This window comes from Protopterus annectens, chromosome 6.part0 (assembly GCF_019279795.1).
Source record: "Protopterus annectens isolate FY-2018-M chromosome 6.part0, PAN1.0, whole genome shotgun sequence".
Lineage (NCBI taxonomy): Eukaryota > Metazoa > Chordata > Ceratodontiformes > Protopteridae > Protopterus > Protopterus annectens.
Genome location: NC_056737.1, coordinates 1,382,622,375 through 1,382,646,706, shown reverse-complemented (window position 1 = coordinate 1,382,646,706; position 24,332 = coordinate 1,382,622,375). Strand labels below are relative to the sequence as shown.

Below are 24,332 nucleotides of genomic sequence, written 5' to 3'. Positions count from 1 at the left end.
TGACCCTGGTATGCAGGCTAATGGACAGAATTCCTTTTTGAGTCCGAAAACTATTTAATAAAAAAAACATTCCTTCTTCCTTGATAATCAGGGTCTGATATTCTATTGTTCTTATAGTATGCATGATACTTGAGGCCAACATGGCAATATTTTAAGTGTATATGAATAACTTTTCCATGGTTTAAGGATTTGTGGTGCAGTATGAAAGAGAATAAATAATTTTCTTTATGTTTAGTTATTAAAAAAAAATATAAACTGCATATCATATTATTTTGATTTACTAACTTTATGTGTAACTAAGTAAATTTAAACATGACTGCAGAAGTCATTATAACATTATTTAGTGATACTTGAAAACTTTTTTAACAAAAGAGTTGACATCGTCCACAAAGACCCTAAGAAATGGATACATTTCTTTTGTTTTCTGCTGCCTGTAGTGAAGGTCATCTAAATCCTACATATTGTTATTGTCAGTAATTCTGAAACTTTCTCAAGTAGTCATGGACCACGCACTTAAAGATAATTTAAATAAATGGCAAAATAAATCAAAATATTGCCATTTTTGAAAATGTTACTGAAGTAATAAGACTTAATGCTGTGACATTATCATGAGCTAATTGTGTGCATCGAGTGCTTAAACATTCTTTGCTGAATTCAAGGATACGCAAGATATTTTCAAGGTTAGTTTTCTTTGCGTGTCAGTTCTTGGAGATGAAACTAGTTACCAATAGTGAAAGAAGTAATAAGAATATGATGTCACTACGATAAAAACACTTTTTCTTTAACTACAATTCCTGAGAAAGGTAGAATCTGACTGGTAAATTAACTATAAGTGTTCTAATATTTTCTGGCTTTGATTTTCAGTGTTATTTAAAAAAGTATAGCAGTTTCTATATATTTGCACATATTTATATGAAAAGATTTTAGTAAACCTTGTCAGGTCTGAATGACCTTTTATAATAACATTTACTTAAGCTGAATAAATATTGTAGCTAAAAGTAATTTCTAATAATAGGCAGGTAAGTCATTATTTTACTTTTATGAGAAGGCAGAATTACTTACTGACTTATAATGTATCATTGATGTAATTTAGTATTTTTAAAGAAACACGCACAGATAAAGATGAAAAGTAAATAGTTTTTTTTTTCTAGTCAGTCTCCACCTGAAAAAAAATCATTGGTTAATAACAATCTAATTTTCTCTACATTGCTTTTCATAACAAAGACTATGAAGGTAACAAACTCTACAAGGGAGGCTAAACTACCTTAACTTCATCTCGTCTTGTGGAATACCCAGGCATTGTCAATGAGGCTGAGAGATATAATCCCTGACTTCAGTTTGTCACTTGACCTTAAGAGCTTCTCACAGTGGATATTACCTGGCATTCTGTTAAAGGAGTTACCCACCCAATATTTACACAGAGTGGCCAAGTGACCTCAGCTGATTCCTGTCAAACTGGAAGAACAGTTGCTTCTTTCCAAGATACTGCTGGATTGCTGAACTCCACAGTATTTCTTTGGCTTTGAGTGCAGCAGCCCTGGTCATTTCTATAATTTATGTCTAGGATATCGACCTTTTGGCTATCATCCTTTCTTGTAGCCAAAGGTGAGGATGGAAATATATGTCGGCTAATAAACAGAGAACGTTGCTCTGTGACTGTGCTCATAATTTGCCACCAGTGGTCAATACAATGAATGCAGCTGTGCCCTTACTGCATCCATCCAGTGTCTGCTTGGAAATCATCTATCTTCACTTGTGAAGAAGACCACAGAATCGTTGACCTCCACTTAAGTACCTTCTCTCCTCGGCTGTAGACAGCACATTGATTTCTTTTTTTTCCAGGTCTGAGAAAAATCTCTGTAATATTTTAATATGTCAACTATAATCCCACTTCATATTCTACTGGTTTTGCTCATCATTCATTTAAGGCAAAGAGGGAAGCGGGTTCTCAGATTTAGCCTTGCCCTTCTAGATGTATAATGTACCTCATAAAGTTAAAGCAATTTATGAGTGCACACTTTAAATATATAAAAAAATATATACAAAGATTGACTTCCTCTAACTATATGGGTTGTAGTATGTAAAGGCCTTCTATTATTAAAAATATGAAGGTGCTCCTAGATTTGACCATCAGCTATGATTTTGAAGGTCAGTGCTCTAAGTTTTAATGCTGGGAGGTTGAGAGGTATGAGGACACCATCTGCTGTAAACTACAGAAGCTATCCTCACATTCTTGGGCAGAGGATTGTCCAAATTTTAAGGGCATCTTGATAAACCATGGTCAGGTGAGATTGACAGATGCATCCTTGTTTAAGGCTTGCATTCACTGTAAATATAGCTCATGTAATGGTGAAAATGTAAACATAACTCCACAATAACAGCAACTAATTAGTTACCAGCTATGAGCTAAGGGCCTGTACTGCTGTAACATTTCTCATAAGAAGTTTTAGGGTATGTCCATGTCCAAAGTACACATGGCGATACACTGGCAAACTCATGTGACCATCTGCCATCTCTGCAGAGGAAAATAGCTGATTCACTGTTCTGTATCAAAATAGAATATACATTACTTGAATTAGAGGCTTTCATTTTGGTAACACCTTCCTTCCTACACTTTGGCACAGGTTACCGGAGGAGGTAAAAGACCATTATCTCTCTATAACAGAATAGAAGAATAATCTTTTTTATAAACGTGGGAACCATCATTCAAGTCTGACCATACCTTTCAACCTCAAAAATAACAAAACCCCCAAAATATTCATATTCTTATAGCCTTGTCACAACTGAACTGTTTAATTACTCTAGTCACTTAATGTGAAGAAATTGACTAAGACATGATAAAGCATATAAATGATCCCTTTCATGGTGGCAAAGTGGTTGTTCAGTAATCATTTCAAACTGCTGTTCTCTGGTTGATAGGTGTTGGGGGTTGGCATAATGGTTAAAGGTTCAAAGCACAGAGCTTGATTATTACCTCATTTATTGGCTAGAATTGTCTGCAGACTGATAGCCTAGTATTTGCCATTAAACCTATGAACCTATGATAGAGACTAAATATTTATAATATAAAAGTATAATAGTGACTGATAAGGTGGTTCAGGAGTTTCAGTGCTCACCTTATTTCAGGTGATGTTGTATCACTATCGTATTGCAATGAACAGTATGTTGCATTCTTACCTCTGTACTTTCAAAGCTACAGTTTATGAGTTATGAATACTCTATTATACAATGACCCCCCCATTAATATTCAAAAACATGCACGCTGATTGGTCAGCATGCACGTTGTAAATCAGAGTTATAGTAATGGAAAAAGGTCCAGTTGCCCGGACTTTTTCCATTACTATAACTCTTTTTTTAACAGCAATGGAGAACGCAAGATCTCCATTGCTTCATACTGTCTCACTATGTTAAAGGAGTTTAACATGGTGAGACATCTTTAAAAAAAGCAACGGAGATTCTGCGTTGCTTTTTTTAAAGCTGTCTCGCTATGTTAAACTCCTTTAACATTGCGAGCCAGTTTGTAAAAAGCAACGGAGATCTTGCTTTCTCCATTGCTTTTTTCAAAACTGTCTCGCTATGTTAAATGGGTTTAACATAGCGAGACAGCTTTAAAAAAGCAACAGAGATTCTCCGTTGCTTTTTTTAAAGCTGTCTCGCTATGTTAAACCCATTTAACATAGCAAAACAGTTTGTAAAAAGCAACGGAGATCTTGCTTTCTCCGTTGCTTTTGCCCACAGCTCTGATGTACTGCATTGGCATACGCATGCACAGTACATCAGAACTGCCGCAGAAAAACAGACAGCTGCTGAAGGGCAGCAAGAAGGCATTATAGAATGCCATTGTTTAAGAAAAGTAATTATTTTTTTTTTCTTAAATAATGTCATTGTATAATAGCAATAACCCACTTCTGGGTGTGGGTAATGCTGGATTTACCCATGGTTGGCTTTGTTTGGCCACTCGGGCTTCACCCTCGTGACCAAACCACACCAACCGTGGGTAAATCCAGCATTACCCACACCCAGGTGTAGGTTATTGCTATAGTATTACCTGCAGTAACTGTACATCAGGAATGTTATACATGTCTAGTTTAGTTGTTACATCATTCTTCATGTGTTTAAAGTATTTTTAATAAAAAGCATGACAGTCAAAAGCACTCTCTTCTGTCAGATACTTATATTTATTTTTGTTGAAAAGTACATTACAAAATAATGCCAGCAAAAAGATGAATGTAGATTAAAAGAATTTGAACATATGGTAGTCATATAAAATGTAACCTTACCTTTTTAGTTCCAGGCAAAAGACAACATTTATTCAATACTAAGTCACGTCATGAAACCCAAGATATTAAAAAGTTGCATTGATCCTATTTATAGACCAGAACTATATTGTGATTCTGGAGAAGCATTTCAGCATCAAAAATGTTTTAGAAAAGGTATTGTTCACTAAACCAGAATGATTTTACTTAGTAGGTATTACAAAAATGTGTCTACATAGAGAGTTGAACTTCTGATGGGTTATATGGTACATTGCTTATTAAACATAGTTGTTTTCTTATAACCGTCTCATTTATAGATGTATAGGTTTAAGCGATATCATGTTCATAAGCTTTTGTACCTTTACAGCATTTTCATTCTTTTGTAGCACCAAAAACACATCATAAATTCTTGCTATGGCAAGCAAATACAATCTAAGATGTGCATTATATTGAAAAAAAATCTGAATTTCTAATAATGATGAGCTAATGACATTTTTACTTATGTATCATTATTTGCTGAGAGGAGACTGTCTAAATTAATATTACTATGGAAAACTGTATTCAGTTCTTTATAAAATTCTTCTAATCAATGAAATGTAATTTGATGCAAAGTCAATTACCGAGTCTGATGTGAAACCCCCTGACCACATGCTGATGACAGTAGGTGTTTTAATTTGCAACAGCAGTTTATGGTAGCTCAGTGTCATTATAGCTGCAACATTTTGTCAATATTGAATCAGGAGACAATTATGCATCATGAAAACATTCAAACAATAATCTGTTCCACTCTACTAGTTGTCAAGGATGAAGATCGTATTTCAGTAAGCAGTGTGGTGAAGTCATTATTATGCTGATTTGCCATATTGAAACAATAACCATTAAAAAGCCATGCTCTGGCCTTGGTTTGATTATAACTGTCATTAAATTCTGTTTCCATACTTAAAAAAATAAAGATTTAGCAATAAGTGTGAAATTATACTTAATGTTTGCATCTCATTTTCTTGTAGGTTGCCAATCAAGTTGTTCAAGCTCTTCTAACTCAAAAGGTAAGTCAAGCCAGTTGTCATTTGCAAAAATAGTTTATGATTAACATTACGATGATATTAGAAGGCATAATATACTATGATTCTTGTTTGAGTATATCAAAGTTTTGCATACGTCAGGATAACCTTCTAGACATGTGAAAACACACACATATGTACATATGTGTGAGCATGGAAGTTTGTGTGCGTGTGTGTGTGTGTGTGTGTGTATAAATATGCACATACATGCACACATATCTATATATGCACATGCACACATGCTTGCTCTCCCTCAAACCCCTTCCCTCGAAGTATGTGCTGTTTAGTTACTGATGAATCAGACTTATGTTTTAAAAAGTGGCTATGAGTGCAACTGTATGACGCTTGAAATATCATTACAGTAAGGCTACACCTTATTGTTACTGAAGTTTCACTTTCTTGTTTTGTAACACGATGTTTTCCATTTAAGTAGAATTAAAGTGATAGTCTAATTTATATATTTCTCATATGTTTTACAGCAATATTGGTAACTATACCTGTGGCTTCACGCTATTGCTATAGTTTCACGTTGATAGAAGTAGCATACCAGTATATGCCTGCAGTGAAACCACCTGTTGGTAAGGAATGCATTAAAAAGTATTCCCCACAGTGAGGTGTGAGGTATGAGGTGTGAGGTAGTGTCCAGTGACTGCTTTCCAAGTTATGCAGCCATAGTTAGAAAATATTGTTAATTGCTTTAAGTACACATATACATATAAGGAGACAAATTACATGCACACACACACACACAAATACATGCATAGTAAGCTCACAAAACCTCACTTGAGGTGGGGAGACATAAGTAAAAACACAGGTTTATTCAATATTCCATAAACTAAATTTATAGCCAACTAAGCTTTGCAGTTTCAGAATAAACCAAACAGTAACATCATGATTGTGATAGTCCTTGTAGCCCTTCCAGAATGCAGACTGTCTTATTCAAAAGGAAAGGCCATGGATACATGTTTCTCTCTCAGGCAAAGCTTTCATCTCTGAAAATAAGTGTTTCATCTAGGAATAAGCTACAGGTTGCACTGCTCATCTGAGCCATCTCTTTGCATGTTTCCAACATTGCACGTTTCCAGCTTAAATGGCTGAAAAGATGGCCTTCACAGAAGACTAGGCAGGCCAGTCTGGAGCAACTCACACAAATAAGAGAGAACCAGAGGCAACCCCACAGAAAAAAAAGTCCTGGATACGAGCATGGCACCAGACAGAAAATCTTTTCCCTTTGGGTATATAAGATTTTCTGGTTGAGGATTTCTTTGCCTCCTGTAAAACCCTGAGTCTATCTTCAGAAAAGATGTGCCTAAAAGGGATCCAAACACTATAACCCATAGTGTCAGTTGAAGAGTGTTTAAGTAAGGATGGATGACAGACCCTTTGTCCTGTGTGTGGAGATCCAGCCGTGAAGTAACCTGTGGTGATTACCACTGGCCAGATGTATTAAGAGGTGAAACCGATGCTCTCTTGTGCAAAAGCGAGTCACTAGCAAGAAAGATGAATCTTCTGCAGGACTCTTGGAAGTAGAGGAGGAGGAGGGAAAGCATAAAGAAAGATCCTCTTCCAAGGAAAAGAAAGGGTGTCCATCTTTCATGCCAGATGGCATGGCAGTCTAGAACAGAAGAGAGGAAGCTGCCTGTTCAGAGGGGAGGCAAAAGGATCTACATGAGGAATACCCCACTGATGGACAATGTCCAAAAACACGTCTCTATGAAGCTTTCATTCATAAGCCTGTGTTTTGGACCTGCTCAGAGTGTCTGCCACTAGATTGTGCACAGAAGGAATGTATACTGCCTGAAGAGTTAACTGATAACTGAGAGCCACCTCCCAAGCCTGAAGAGCCATCCTGCAGAGAAGGTAAGATTTTGTGCTTCCCTGCTTGTTGACATACCACATCACTATAGTGTTGTCTGTGTACACCTTCAAGGGAGCTGTAGAGAACATTTAGTGAAAAGCGTGATGGGTCAAAATCTCTCATCTCTTTGATGCTGATATGGTCTGACTGCTGATGGGGAGGCCAACGACTCTAAAGTTTCAGGTGACAAAAATAAGTCCCTCACCCCATTTCTGAGGCACTGGTGAACAGTTTTTGAGAAGAGATTGGAGGCTGAAAAGGCCTGCCTGGGCTGAGAGCAAACTGTTGAATCCACCACTTGAATTCCTTCTTTAGATAGGAAAGGAAAGATACACCAAAATCCAGAGTGTGACAATGTTGCTGACAAAGTGACTTGAGGTGTCATTGAAGCTTCTGAATATGCAGTCTGGCAAGATGAAGCATTGGAATAGAAGAGGCCATGAATCCCAGTGCCCAAAGAAACTCCCTGGCTAGCATTACAGTTAGAGAAAGAAGAGACTGAAAGAAGGCTGTCAATGACAAATACTTTTGGAGGTGGAAGAGAGGCCAAAATTGGCACTGTCTGAATCCTGTATCACAGATGCACATGATCCTGAGAGGGAGTCAGGATGGATGTTTGGAAGTTAATAGTAAAACCCAGACTTTGAAGAAGAGAGATGGCAAACTTCAGATCCTGTAACAGGTAACTTGGAGAAGGCACCTGAAGCAACAGGTCGTATAGTTAAGGAAAAATCTGAATTTCTTGGAGCCTGCAGAAAGCAATTGCTGGAGCTAGGCATGTTGTGAATACCCTTGGGGCAATAAAGAGGCCAAAGGTTAAAGCAGAGAATGAAAGAAATACACAGAAATGTAAAAACTTCCTGAAAAGAGGGTGAATAGGGGTATGAAGGTAAGTATCTTTCAGATCCAAGGACACCAGAAAAGCCTGGGGTGATAAAAGAAGAAACAGGATTTGAAGAGTAAGCATACAAAAAGAAGGGACCCTGAGACAGCTGTTGAACTGGAAGAGATCCAGAATCAGTTTCCAAGTGATTTCCTTTTGAAGAACAAGGCACATCCTGAAAGAAAATCCATTCCCACTTGGGAAAGAGGAACAGGTTGATTGGTTCCTTGATTCACCAGGCACCATAGAACATCTAAGAAATGAGGAAGTTGCTCTAGAGGAGGTTGAAGAATCCCTGAAAAAGGAGGTAGAGACTTCCATACCATGAAGTAATCCTGGTGGATGATAGAAAGAACCCAAGAGTCTGAAGTGATAAGGTGCCAAATTGGAAGACAATGAGAAAGCTGAAGGGATAAAAGATCCTGGTCTAAAATAAGAGGGATGGTGAATTGCCAAAGAGAAGCAGGCTTATCAGATGAAGGAGTCTTCTGAGCCATAGAAATCTGAGAAGCCTTAGCAGAGGGGCCTAACTCTCACTCCTCCTGCCCTTGGAGGCTTGGTGGGGATGCCTGCGTACAAAAGCAAATCTAGAAGGATAATTCCTCTGGAACTTTGGGATAGGAAAGATAAAAAGATGTTTAAGGTCCTGCTAGGTTTTGCCTTTCTCTTGAGGAGACTTGAGGAGAAACATGTCTGCAGCAGCAGTCCCAAAAAAGATGTTTATTATACAAAGGAGCAGCCAGCAACTTGACCTTAATGTCCTCGGGCAGAGACTAAAGATGAAGCCAAGAATAATGCCTCATGACAGACCCAAAAGCTGAAGCCCTTGAAGAGGCATCAGAAGCATTATAGCTACACTTAGTACAGACTCAGAATCTAAAAAAATAAGGCAGAGGATTTGCCTTCAGAATTAGGGAGGTCAGAAATAACCTGACATGCCTGATCAATCAAGGCCAGAGCATACCTGGTCATCTCAGTCCAGTAATTAACAGCCTTAAAGGCCAAAGGTAGAAGCAGTGTAAATGTTCTTGACAATTGTCTCCATTGTCCTACTATCCTTATCAGAGGGCAAAAACTTAGAGGCTGACATCACAGCAGGAGCAGCAGAAGGACATTTAAATAAAAACTGACAATCCTCAGGAACCTTATAGTACCTATTAGGTTTTTTAGGCACAGGAAAGTACCTAACAAGGCAGAAAAAACACGAGTAACTGCTGATTGTTTAGGAGTATCCACCTGAAGGCACTCATAATATCTTCTCTGAATATCGGATACTTGAGGAGAATCCAACTTAAAGTGTTCCATCATCCTAGAAATTGTGTCCCCAAAGGACAATTCCTCAAAAGGAGACTCAGGGCTAACAGAATCCATATCATCAGGACCATAAGCCAAAGGTGAAGGCATTTGTGAAGAATAGAACAAAGATCAGACACTGAATCCTTATTTATTTATTTATTTATTTTACATTTGTTGACCGGGCTAGTCTGGCTGGATACATGTCCATTTTCAGCAGAGGCCCGAGGAGAAAAGCTCCACTATATACTAGAAGGTAACATAAAAATAGTACAACGGGATGCAAAATTATAAGCATGATAAGAAAATTTGTCCAATGTAGCATAGTAATGGTACTAAAGCAATTTGACAATAACTATAATTAGCAAAACTTAAACAAAACTATAATTAGCAAACTTAACAAAGCTATAGCTATAACATAGAGAGATGATTTATGTTGGAACCTGGTTCCCTAAGCTGTTTAGAAGGAGTAGAGGTTCAAGGAAGAGCAGGTACTGAAACCCATTGAGGAGGCTTTACTGCCATCAAGGCAGAAAACAAGCCCCAAGTAAACTCCTGCCATTCCCTTTGAAGATCATAAGATTTGTCTTTTTTTGGAAGGAACTTCAGCCCTTACAAATACCAGATGCTCCGACCCTTGGTAAGATTCGATAAGAGAACTCAGAAACTCCCCTTGATGAATATCTGTGGAATCCCTCTCAGACCCCCCAAGATAATCAACAACAGTTCCCCCTTGACATCTGGAACAGAGGCCTGCAAAGCCTCAGAGGATGTGTAGAAGGATGGATCCATGCCAGCCTCCTACCAGGTTGTGGCAGAAGAATCCGATGTAGATGCTGAATGATCTACAAAGATATTACCCACTTCTTGAGGGATGTTTAATGGAGTCTGGACAGCTAAAGAATTAAGACTTCTTTGCCTACTTCTTCTTACCTAGTGGGAGTATCTCAGGTTAAAGTATTCTGCCATGCTACCCTGGGCTAACCGATCAATCTGTTAGTTTTCAAGATAAATAGCCAGGGAAGACAAATGGCCTCTAACTGTCTTAGGCATAAATGCCTTACAGATACTACAAGAGGTATGGTTGTGGGATGCACCCAAATGTAAAAGATACAGCTCATGATGATCCTTATAGGGAATCCGCCTCCCACACTGATATTTTCCCCTACTTGAATGATATGAACTGTAGGTAGCAAAATAGAATACAAGACCAAGAAAAGTAAAAAAAAAACAACCCCCAACAGGGCACTAATCTGGTGGCTAAGTACACAGCACAGCAACAAGGCATTCAGACCAACTAGCAAAAGTAGCATTCCAGCTGGCAGCAAAGAAGTTCTTGGTAGTTGCATCTTACATCCCTTTTATGCCCTATGTTCTGTCTTCTTCTTCTTCTTTCAGCTGCTCCCATTAGGATTCGCCACAGTGGATCATCTGTTTCCATTTCTTCCTGTCCTCTGCATCTTGCTCTGTCACACCAACCACCTGCATGTCCTCTCTCACCACATCCATAAACCTTATCTTAGGCCTTCCTCTTTTCCTGTTACCTGGCAGCTTCATCCGTAGGATCTTTTTCCCAATATACTCTGCATCCCTCCTCAGCACATGTCCAAACCAACGTAATCTTTCCTCTCTGGCTTTGTCTTCAAACCTTCCAACCTGGGCTGACCCTCTAATATACTCATTCCTAATCCTGTCCACCCTCGTCACAGCCAGTGCAAATCTTAACATCTTTAACTCTGCCACATCCAGCTCTGACTCCTGCCTTTTGTCAATGCCACTGTCTCCAATCCATATATGTTCTGTGCAGGGAGCAAAAATGTGACATACTTTGCATACAAGACCATTAGGCTTTTGTATACTGGCCAAGCATCAGTCTGCCCTGGGCAGGAGATCCCCTCTATTTTTGATACTGCAACAGTGATATAAAAGGACATAGCTAGATACCTTCTGTCAATAGCAGAGTATATCCTTTCTGATTGTCTCTGTTTCCTATTGAATGTAGCACAAAGGCTGCAATCCTCTTGAATGTCTTGGGATAGCAGAGCTTCCAAACCTGCTTCTGACAAGTCATTTTATATATATATATATATATACATATATATAAGGTAAACTCTTTCAGTAAAACCAAGAATTACAAACATACATTATGAAAAAAAGATTCTGTTGAGTATGTTGCATCCTTTGCTTCACGAGACCACTACATGCTGACATTTGTTTTTCTCCTTGTGAGATCTGTCAAAGGGCAGGCGGTAGTCACAAAATTGGGCATGCACTTTCTGTAGTGATCAGCTAATTGAAGCAAATCCTTCCCCTGTCTTTTTGTAGAATGTACAGGGTCAGGATTTTATGACCTGCTTCTTTTCTTTTTATAGTTTTACTTCAGTTCCTCTACACCTGGTTCACTTTTTTAACAGCTAAACAGATCATCAGTGTTTACTAAAGCTTGTTTTTCACAGGTTAGAGTTTTTAGCCACTTCACTCTTGTCAAGTCTAGTGTTACTAAGTACCTGGCCTTTAGAAGATTCTCCTTCATCGCTCCAAGCTATAGAATAGCTACTATACTTTGAAATGTCCTAAAGTCATTGCAGATTCTATTTTCATTAAGCTAAGTCATTCACTTTGTGAGTCTTATATTATGCCTCGCTTAAGCATTTGAACTTTATCTCTTACTTATCCTTCTTCTGGTAATCTGTATGGTCTTAGCCTGACCTTCTCTCCAGATGTTATTTCTACATTATGTTCTATCAGTTTAGTTTACCTTGCTCACTATTGTTTGTGTTTATCTGTGACCATTGGAAGTTGCTGCACTGCAGATGAACACAGCAGTAAGATCTAGCTAAAGGTTTGGGCACTTTCTAAAGCCACACTGATGCTCCTATTACATTTCTGTCATTGATAACACATAGTAAATCTGCATGCTCAGCAGTTTCTGATATGTTGCTGAGTAACTTCATGGAGAAGTATGAGTTTAAGTATTGTAGACATCTTTGTGAATAAGATTAGTTTTTTTACATTTAACAGTAAATGAGAACTTGCTAGTCACTCTTCGTATGCCTTAAGGGTTTGTGCAATTGAGAAATGTCTGGAGTTGGCACTACAGGTTAAGGTAGAATCCTCTAGATATTGTAGTAAAGATGGCATTGGTGCTACTCTGTACGTATTGATGAACTTGTTAAACAATTATGGGCAAGTTGTAGAGCCTTGTAGTACTCCAAAGACAGTAACGTGGGTGGATGTAACATTTTGCCATTTAAGACTTCTCTAGGAGTGAGGTAGCTAGAGAACCAAAGACAGACTTCTCTGCTCAAGCTAAGCATCCTAAGTCTGTGGAACAGTATTTCATTAGATGTGGTATCAAAAGCTTTGAAGAGTTCCAGGAATATTGCAGTGACATCATTGCCTTGGGTACGTATGGTCTAGGAAGGAGAGTAGGACAAATTTGGTACTATGGTAGGGTCTGCAGCTATGTTGAGTACAGGATAAGCAGTTTCTGATCCGTCTTTCTAGGCTTTTAGAAAGTGGTTGTAGGGTGGCTCTAAATCTAGTTGGGCAGTTGTTCAAAAGGTGTCACTTCCGTAAAGAATTAAGTCTGTTTCCATAAACTAGGTACATAGTATTATTTTGGATTGGTGTGTAAGGACTGATGCTGTGTAGGTGACAGCCGGTGACAAGAAAAAAGTAGTCTGGTGGTAGGTTATCTGGGGCTACTGAGATGGTTTTCATCCATCTGTCCACAACCCCTTTTTCCCCATTTTCGGACATGGAGTCAGGGTTTCACTTCAGTAGTTGTCCCAGGCATTTCTGAGACCATGCCAGGCTCTGAGACCATGCCAGGCTCTGAGACCATGCCAGGCTCCCTTGCATGTTCTCTGCAGAACTCTACTTCCTTCCATGGATTCAGCAAATTAAAGTGATAAATTGCTCAATCTTTCTCTTTACTACCTGCCTAATCTTTTAGTTGATTGCATTTATTCTCTCTTTCTTTATTCTTTTTATCACCGCAAATGGTCCCAGTCATTTGCAAAAGAACAGAGGACAGAGTAAAAGACCTATAACCAAATACAAAATGTTGTCTACCTCTGAGGGAGACCTAAATGACTGCAGATAAATCCATCAAGTGTTAAAAAAAACAATAAAAGCCAGATGACAGGAACTTCATCAGAATCTAAAGACGCTGCATGCATCACTTCCTTATATATAGGCCTCCTTAAAGGCACAGTGTAATAAATACATAAATAAGTGAACAATAGTAAAAGCAAGTAAATATAAACAAAGTATGTCCATAAGCATCTCTTAACATCAAGTGGTGGTCCACTGCAGTTGCCTTGTAGGGGTTAATGTCAATAAAAAAATAAACTTTAAAAACATGTACCTCTTTCATAAGAGTGTTAGAGAAGCATGCTGTGCCATGTCCTTAAAATGATGTACAACAAGTGTGCACCATAAAAAATAATGAGTAATATATAAAAATGCAATATCAAGACATTACACTATTTAAAACATATAATATTTCTCTGAGTAGTCTGTTAATAAATGACTAGCAAATGCAGTACTAGGTGCTTTTAATAGTTTGGCATTTTAATTTTTAACCCTGAGTGAGTTGATGTCATGTTGTTTAAGCCAGGTGGATCAGTTGCATTTAATCATAATTGTCATTTTAATTCTCTAAATTCAATATGGTTACCCCAATCTCCACCTCTGGAGTCCCATGGTATTTTTCTAGTATTCCAAATATATACATACAACGGCCTGTGCAAACCACCTTGAGTCTGTATAAAGCATTGTTTGTGTTCACCTTGTCATTGTCATAAAGATGCTTTTGTATTCTTTTGTGAAATGATCACTCAGTTTTGCCTATATAAAACTGTTGTATCCTGAGCAGACTGTCAGATAGACTAAACCTATTATGTCACAATTACCATTTTTGACCTAATTTTGCTGTTAAGCCCATTGTCAAGAGTAATTTGTTTCTGCTTGGTGATGTGGGTGGCATGATTTACAAAACCCATATGGTTTGTGCTTTTACTGTGCTCAGGTTCATTAGTGTGGGTATCATAACTCTGGAAAATTTGCTTTAAATTGTATACTGTCTTGCACTGAAATATTGGTTCAGAACCCAAAATGCCCGTCAAGGTGGTGTTAGAACTAATAATGCACTAGTTCCTACTGATAATGTTTTTAAGGGTCCCTATTATTTAAGAAAAGTTTCAAAACTTCGAACGTGCCTCCATCGACAGCTTAATGTCGAAAAGGCCAATTCCCGAAGATACAGAACAGCGATTTCTTTTCCTAGGGGAAAAAAATCACTGGGCCGTTTTTGGGACTTTGCCATTTCCTACACTGTGGTGCAATGTCAGAGTTGGTATATTTACATTTTATTTATTTATTTTTTTATTTTTTTATTTTTTTTTTTGCGGACCAGCGATTTTTTTCAGTAGGAAAAAAAAATCACTGTTCCGTGTATTCGGAATTTGGCCTTTTCAACATTAGGCTGTCGACAAAGGCACGTTTGAAGTTTTGAAACTTCTTTTAAATAATATAGACGCATTCTTAACATAGGGGGCTACTTTGTTATATTCTATGATCAGCGCCCTTTTGTAATCAAGGTTCTTATCTCCAGTGGAGTACTTCTCAGCTACCTTGTTTTCTTTTCTAGATGTAAATCTAGTCGCAGTAGAGGATTTGTCTGTTCCCCCATTCGTGTAATATCTCCATACTAATAGTGTTAACAAAATCTACCAGATGGCCTGTCTGAGTGAATATGTTCTTTAGAACAGTGAATTCTGCTTCCACGGCCTCTTTACTAGACTTCATTCTAGCAACTTGAATGTATTGTTCTTTTACCAAACTCTTTCTGTGACTCATAGGGTGGTAGCTGTGTAGCACTGAAAGTTGGCTTTCTGTAAATCTTAGATATGAACCCATCTGTTCCAGATGAAATTAAAGTGTCAAGATAGTTTACACTTTGTTAAAATTTCAAGTGAATTTTAGAAAGGAAGTGGAAGTACTGAGTTGTTTAACAAATTGTAGAATGAACTCCAAGGGACCCTCTGCAAAATAAAACTGTCATCCAGGTATCATAAATATGTTTTACAGAATTTGAAGAATTCTGATTTAAACACATGTACCATCTCCAGTGAGAGTAATACCAAGTTTGCATAAGAAGAGGCCAGACCACTTCCATGGCAACTCCTTGATTTGTTTAAAAAAACTCACCCTCAAAGTGAATAAAGTTGTTTTTCAACACAATCATCATCAATTCTTTGAGTAATTCTACCTTAGTATTCATCAGGAAAGAACATTCTATTAAACTGTTATGAAATAATTCAATGCCCTCGATGCTGGGTATGCAGGTAAAAAGGTCTATGACATCTATAGTGAGAAATTCTACATTCTTGGACCAAAGTTTGGAAGTAAGTCTACTAAGGAAGTCCCACAAATCTTTCAGTAAGTGAGATCTTTCCCGAAACCATGGTTTCAATATTTTGTCAATGTAGGCTGCTAAAGGGTGAGCTTTTGAGCCATGTGATGCAACTATGTGTCTCTAGTTTAGGTGTTCTACGCCTTTGTGAATCTTAGGTATGCCAAACGAGTTGGGTATAGTGTTTTTTCTATTACTAAGATATGTGAATACATTCAAGTCAATCCTACCTTCTAGTAATAGTTCTTCCAGAAATAAGTCAATTTTGTAATAGGCAATGTTAATTTCATTTTTTTGATACTGTGATATAATTACTAGAGTCAAAGAGCAGTTCATTGATTGCTTCAGTGTATTGCCAAGCATTTACCATTACTTTGTCTGGTTGCATGACCTTGATTGATATGTCCTCAGTCATACAACCCTTGCAAGTACGGCAGGTGCACAGGCCCAAAAGTCAAACCATATTCCAACAAAACCATGACCAACACGCACATGTGTGGGATATAAATCCAGGTTTAATTAGCAATACACCATAAGGATAAAGTCACACACATTACCCTACAAATAGTTAACTCACACTGGTTTCGGCTTGAAAAGCCTTCCACAGTGTAGATAACAAATACAATAAAGTTCACAATGATTTATATACATCCTGGTCAGCCACATGACATCACTAATTAATTAATTAGAGTGACTCATTTAATCCAGTGGGAAACAACACTCCCAGTCTGATAATCCAGTTCCTTTCTTTACAGTTTAAAATCGTGTGCCACCCAATTTTGTTCGTCCTATCTCCTTGCATTTTATCAATGATAGTAAATCTAAAATGTACAGTGGTATGTTTCAATGAGTGCTTGTAGAAAGCATTAGAATCTCTCTTATTCCTAATATCACTGAAATGTTAAGTGATGCGTAAATGTAATGGACGGGATGTCTGACCAATATAAAATGCTAAGCAAGAACATGTTGCTAAATAAATAATCCAGTCCATGCTACAGTTGGCCAAAAACTTGATGTCATATACTATGGAAAGCTGTTTAGACTTAACGACATTGGAGCAATGCGTGCAGTGCCCACAAGGCACACACCCATATAGCGGTCCGCAAGTAATCTTTAACTGTTTTTTATACTTGGTAGGTTTGACCCATCATTTGTAATGGCTAAAATGAAAGCCCAATGCTTGTCCCCTACAAAAAGATAATAAACATTTGGGACTAAGTATATTAGACAATCTATAATCCGCCACTAATATGTTCCAATGTCTATTCACAGTATCAATAAGTAAATTAGTATTACGACCAAATGTAGTGACCAAACAAATATCAGATAACTCCCTATGTTGTTGTTCTTTATATTTTAATAGCCCATTTCTATCTTGTGAAGAAGCCCAAGTATTTGCAGATATGATATTGCCATATCTATAGCCCCTAGTTTGAAATCTCTGAATAAGATCCTCCCTTTAACTCATAAAAGAATCTTGAGTTGAACAGATACACCTGATTCATAAAAACTGTGACTTGGGAATGTTACGTATGATATGTTGTGGATGGAAAATGGTGGCGTGTAATAATGTGCTGTATTCTGGGTATTTACGATATACTTGGCTAGCAAGAGTATTATCAACATTCCTAGTGATAGTAACATCTAGGAAGTTTATTTGAGAAAGATGGTAGTTAATCGTAAATTCTATTCCCCACTTATTATTGTTGAGATATTGTACAAATTCCTGTAGATAATCAGAATCCGCCCTCCAGACCATCCAACAGTCATTTAAGTAACATCTCCATATTTATATCTCATCCATAAATAAATTATGACTGGAGTCATATATCAACTGCTTCTCTAAAAATGCCATAAATAAATCTGCACTCAAACTTGCCAAAAACATTTACCATGAAAATAAAAAGCATTTTTAGTGAGCACATGTTCTGCTAGACAGACTAATAAGGTGTTAAACCCAGGTCGATATAATTCAACCCTATCTTGCCAATATTGCAAGGCCTATAGATCTGCCCACTGAGGAATACTGGTTTATATGCAGTAACATCAAGAGTACATAAAAGCCACCCAGGTTCCAGTTGCATATCAGAGATTATCTGCAGAAATTGGGTCATATCCTGTATACGTGACCTGACACAACCTAACCACGGTTTTAAATATTTTGCCAGAAATTGCGAGAGGGGTTCAGTAAAAGAACCTCTACCAGAGACAATAGGCCTGCCAGGTGGATTGTTCAGATCTTTATGAATTTTAGGTAATGGTTATAAGTACTGATGTTTGGGATCAAGGACAGTAAGGTGATGTAGATCAGAGTCAGTAATAATTCCCTCTTTTAAGAAATGAATTTATCTGTTTTTTAAATCTAAACATGGGATGTAAAGGCATATACATGTAATATCTCCCATCCATTAGTTGTCTTTGTGCTTCATTATAATACATGACCCAGTCCATCACCACCACTGCTCCACCGTTTTCCGCCGGAAAAATAACCAAATTCTTGTTATCTTTAAAGTTTGCAACCACCTGTTGTTCAACCTTTGGGAGATTGTGAGGCAATTTTTGATACTCGTTGTTATTAAAGTGTAGATCTTTGAGCACACTAGTCTGGACCATAGCAACATGTTTATGCATCGGTGACATAAAAGTAGATTGATGAAATCTGAATCCATTGGTATTAACATTTGCAGATTCAGAATCAAAATATAATCTTAAATTCAGCAACCTACAAAAGGAAATGACATCTTGAGTCAATGAATCCTCCTCAACACAAAAAGCTGGTACAAAGTTCAAGTCTTTATTTAAAAGTTGCAATTCCACCTCAGAAAGAGGTGTAGAAGAAATATTGTGAACATTTTCCGTACCACTTAATGCTGTATCATGATTTTCAAGAGGGATTCAATATTGCTTAGCCACCATATGTTTCTTCCCTCCCCTGCGGGGTTTGACCCCAAAGGGTCATCCAAACTCCATCTTTTGGGGGTTGGAGAATCCTGAGTATAATTGAAATCTACATCTGTGGCAGAAGAAGACTCATCCCCTGATGCCCCACTGGTGGAAAGTCTGGACTTTTTAAGAATGGATTTTGGTCTCTTCCTCTTATGTAAGGAAGATGTAAAGTCTAAATTGCCAAATTTCACATTCTTTACTAACCCAAAGGGTTTACCCCCTTTGGTAATTCCCCAGGTCCCTGTTAAACTTTTGCATCTTTTTATCTTTAAGTTGTTTTTCAAGACCTAATAATTCCTTAATTATCTGATTCAGACAGGATACATAATAGGCTTGGCCTTCATAGGTCTTGGTTTCCTCAAAATAGATCTAACTTTAGTAATATTTTGATCGATAGAATCCTCATAATATGATGCAAGTATATTAACAAAACAGACTGAGGCTTTCTGTTGGTCTTGAGCCCATTCTTCAGGTAAACAATCATCATAATAACTGACCAATGGCTGAATCTTCAATCTAAGACCCCTCGGGGTGATACCCCTATTCTGGTATGCTTTGAAAAGCTTCAAATGCTATACATTGGTTCAGAGTACCTTCATACTTTTAGTTAGTTTTTGAAAAATGAGATTACAAGCATTAACTGGGTCATTAATATGCCCATCTGTGTTGCCATTAGAGGGACCTAACCCAGAAACTTGTAGGTCATCTCAGTCTGCTGACAGACCTTGGAAAATAGTAATGAGATCCATGGTATGTGACCCAAATATATTTAAACGAATCCCAAAATTGTTTTGCCTAAATCAAATTCTCACCATAAATATAGTAATGATTATTTGAACCCCCTAGATAGTTCAACAGGGTCCTACCACAGATAGTCAACAATATACATTTGGTTAGCATTGCACAAAATTCTGTTCAAAATGGTCTAGAATTGGAACCAAACATGTACTCATGATCATAGACCCAATAATATAGGAACAAATATAATATGAGAGCAGTAATAAATTATGCCAGCATATCATATAGGTATGCCAATGTTATTTACTTTTGTTTGTGTTATCCCTGTGCTGTGCATATCCCACTAATAAAATACAGGGGAAACAATAATAGCTACTGTATATGTCAATATATGAGATGTCCAATCAATAAAGTAAAAACCATGGAACCCAAATATTGAAAGATGTGCAATAAACTTCAGTATATTTGTAAACCTTTATATTTTAATGAGCAGTGCTACGTTCCCCTGTTCGATGTCGGAACTGCATAAAAACCCAATTACAAATTACACAGTGTGACTAAAGTACATTCTTGGCCTCTGATATACTAGTATAGCCACTCAGCATATAAACTATAAGTGCCTATAATACTTAGTATTGTGTCCAAAATTTTGGACCCAAAAAAATTATTTAAAGTGCATTTTGGGAACCATAATAGCCCTTGTGTGTAATCTTCAATTGATGTAATCCAAACATATTTAGATCACACCCTAAATTTCGCCATATCCAAATAGTTATAGAAACATTATTATATACAATGCTACATTCCCCAATCACAAGACCACAATAAACCAAACAGTAAGACAGTAGAACTCAATATAAATGCTAGTTTAACCACACAAATGGATGTTACCAAACAAAGCATGGGACGACAATTCACCATTCATTAAATTAAAAGTCTGTGCATAAAAATTTGTTCCACCGAACTTGTAATACAAGAACCTACTGTCAAATGACAGTAAATTAACTGTTCACCATATCAGTTAAGCCACTTGTTTGCTGTAATACATAAACAGGCTCAAAATAATGTTCAATTCAAAGTCCTAAATAGTCTCACTGCCCAGATGCACAATATGTATCCCGTTTCATAATATTCAACTGATGCAGTAATCCCGCCGCTGAAATTCTGGGCCAAGCAGTTGCACCACTGGAAAAGATGTGCTAATAATCCTTCAATATTGATGACTTAACTGTTTCTCATAAAAGAGAACACTTTGCAACATAAATAATGTTCAGTTCAAGAATCCCAAATAATTTCTCCACAAGAAATCACCTTATATAGCCCGTTTGGTAATATTCAGCTGAAGCAGTAATGCTACGCAATAGCATTACTGAAAAACGTTGTTAATAGTTCCAAGCAAACCCCACTACTAATGTTAAGCAAATACACAAGAAGAGTCAATATAAAGCAACCATTCCTAAATAGTAGTCTCCTCCATATACGATCGAACAAACTACTGGAAGCAAACCTGGAATGAATCTAAAACCATTTGGTGAAGAACAGGAGTAATCTGCCACAAATGTAGATTGGAACCACACTACAAGCCAACAGCAAGGAAACAGCAATTCTCCTCAGTCATACAACCCTTGCAAGTATGACAGGTGCACAGGCCCAAAAGTCAAACCATATTCCAAAAAATCATGGCCAGCATGCACGAGTGTGGGATATAAATCCAAGTTGCTTCAGTGTATTGCCAAGCATTTACCATTATGCCCCACCTCCTTTGTCTGGTTACATGACCCTGATTGATTTGTCCCATCATAGAAAGTTAAGAATGTCCTGTTCTCCAGGTGTGATGTTCTTAATCTTTTTGTATTTGTGATTCATTGATAAATTGTAAAATTCTCTAGAACAAGTTTTCTCAAATGCTTGTATAGTCCCATCCATGGGAGGGCTGAATAAACTTCTTTTTTTGAAAACTCCAGTGTTTGATGTAGTAGTTGTCTCATTAGTATTGTGAAAATATGTTGCTAAGTTTAGTTTTAATTTGAAAAAAAAATAATTTATGTTATTACAACCACTCCACTTAAATCCTAACTTAAAGATCAACAACAGAATCCTAAATCTTTCTAATTTCCCACTATTTAAAGTTAAGTCAGTCTTGGATATTTATGTAAATAGAAATCTTTCAAATAGGGATATGAGACAATTATTTTATTGTCCAAAAATCTATACTGTTCTTCTGAGACAAATAAGAGAACTAATTTCAATATATCTGAATCAACCCAATATAAATGAAGCTAATATAGCATTATGTAAACAATTATGGAACTCATTCATCTTGAAAAAATGCTGTCTAATCAATCCTCCCAACCATACCAATTCACTCTTTTTTACAGAGTTTTGGGGTCCAAATGAAAGGGTGCCACATTTCCCGAGTGGCACCCCTTCAAATCCGATTTTTTTCTTATGTTTTTTTTCCCATTTTTTTTAATTTTGCAAATCTGCAAATCCGAGCTAGTGGGAAATTGGTTTGTTGTGGCTATACAGCAGTCAGTAACAAGGAAATCAGCTTGTGTTGGGACTTAACAAGACAACAGCCGGGAAAGCATGCATGCAGTAACAGCCTTGAATAAGGCACTCATTTTGTTCAGTGGCATTTGGGACTTAACTGCCAGGGAAGCAGCCTTGAATAAGGTGTGTGAAGGTGTGTGTGTGTGTGTGTGTGTGTATAAATGCCCCCTTTATAATACACCTGGTGATTAGAGGTACTCAGGCTCAAACCCTGTACCCTGGGTATAGGGTAAAAAGAGCCTAATGTCCTTAGCCACCACCACTTGTAAATTTTTTGTTCTGTTCCTCATAAACTCTGTGGTTTCAGAATGTTTGTGACAAATCACTGAAGGTTGAATTTATTTATTAATGACAGGCATTTGAATTTCAGACTTCAAATTCTTCAGAAAATAAATGGTAACAAAAACCTTTTATTCTAGCAATTTTCTAAGTTTATAAGATCAGTATTTGAAATTTGTACCTAATTTGGGGAAAGTTTCAGTTTTCCTATCTTTTGGGAAACAAGCTGCTGATTTGGCATAGTGATATGTTGCTCTGACTGTAGTGCACAGAGTCCTGTGTTCAAGACTTGCCAGTGAAATGCAAGGTAGTAGCACAACATTTTATTCTAGCAACTTTCCAAAATTATACAAGCAATGTTTTAAATGTGTCCCTGTTTTTTGGCCTTTTGTCCCCCCCCAAAACAAAAAACATAAGTTGAAAATAAGTGTAAAAAGCTGTGCAAGATGCCTATGCCTTACACTACTGTCATTCTATTTTTATATGTATATTGTGTGTGTGTGGAAGTAGACTTTTAGGATGGAAATGTTCTGAACTGGGCAGTTTTGTCATTACTCTTTCATGCATTTCGTTTCATTGCCTACTGAAAAAATGTTCAAACAATAAATGTAAAATGTGCTCTGTCTAACAAGTGTGCTGTATTATACAAGGAATATAATTTACTAAAGTCAGGAACACATGTATGTTTCTTGTTTTGTGTGCAAGGGGCCAGTGATTTGAAAACAACCCAAAGGTAATCTTTATCCACCACTGGCCAGATGCATTTTCTTCGGATGTGGTGTAGGTTTCAATGCTATTTTAATGCATGTGAGTTTCAAGGGCAGAGAAGTTTTAATGCCAAGTCTATTTTCATTGCGAGACAGTATTGATTTGTTTAACAGATGTCTATTGGTGTTTGTGCATTGTGCTGTAAAGTGTAAAAATAAAATCCAAATAATCATTGTAGAAGTAAAGCAGTATGCACACATTAGTGTTTATGGTAAATGGGGCAAAATAGCCAGGTAATGGGAGATTGGAATGGTTGCAGGGGGATTCTGGTGCCATATTTTGATTGTGTGTTCTTCAGTTTGCACAAAAGTTGGTATCCCACAATTCCACTGGAGTGGGCAGGGTTACATAATTATGCATGCAAATTGTATTTAAAACAGTGTACAGATTTGTACATATTTTTCATGGGCCTTGTCCAGATTTTTGATGTTTCAAGGTTGAGAGGTATGTGTCTAATACATATAAACTATTTACATCATTAAGATTTCACCAGTCCATTATCTTTTCCAATTACTGGACCAATATAAACCTTGCAAAATCATATAATCATCAAATTAAATCAATTAAGCTATCTTTTAGTTTTTACCTATAAAAAAACTTCCACTATACACAGTTGATGATAAATAACATAACATTGCATGTACTTCATTAAACACCTGCAACAACTGGAGAAGCTGCAAAAGTACCTCACAAAGAGGAACCTAGGCCTTAAACATTTGTCCTATATGGACAGGCTAAAAAACTCCAACTATGCTCTCTCTCATATCGCCTAATTAGAGGCAATTTCTGCTTGACTTACAAAGCCATGTCTGACCCAGCTCTGTTAGAAGTGTTACATCCAAAGAAATCCCAATCCCTCCACACTACATGCTCCAGAGACCTCATCCTCATTACCACAATCAACGGAACATGCTGGAGGGACCGGTTCATAACCCAGAGACTCCCCATGCTCTGGAATAGACTTCCCATACATGTCAAGCAGATCACTTCACTGGCTCTCTTCAAGAGAAATCTTGATGAGTGAATGTGAAATAGAAAATTCACCCCAGGGATCACGCCAGTGGCTTTACTCAACAGAGGCACTGGGAACTAAGGTCAGGTGGCATGATGTCAGGGTAATCCTATGGGCTAGGCTTGTAAAGGCCCCAGGGCCATTAGTCTAGTACACACATATGAACCTATGAACCTATAACAATACATATCTAACCCCAGTTGTGCTTAGAAAGTTGTACCAAACCTGTCATCAGATTGTTCCCTTTGAAAATATTACAAAGCT

The 24,332-nt window shown here is 37.3% G+C and overlaps 1 protein-coding gene across 3 annotated transcripts in view; it reads left to right on the top strand.

The window, feature by feature from the left end:
* The window catches only part of NCKAP5 (NCK associated protein 5), a 1,523,932-nt gene that overhangs the window by 1,025,847 nt on the left and 473,753 nt on the right, over positions 1 to 24,332 (top strand). For all 3 annotated transcript variants that reach the window (XM_044074934.1, XM_044074933.1, XM_044074932.1), the window contains one exon: positions 5,264 to 5,302. In XM_044074934.1, coding sequence (XP_043930869.1) covers positions 5,264 to 5,302 — 39 coding nt within the window. The remainder of the gene's footprint in view (positions 1 to 5,263; positions 5,303 to 24,332) is intronic.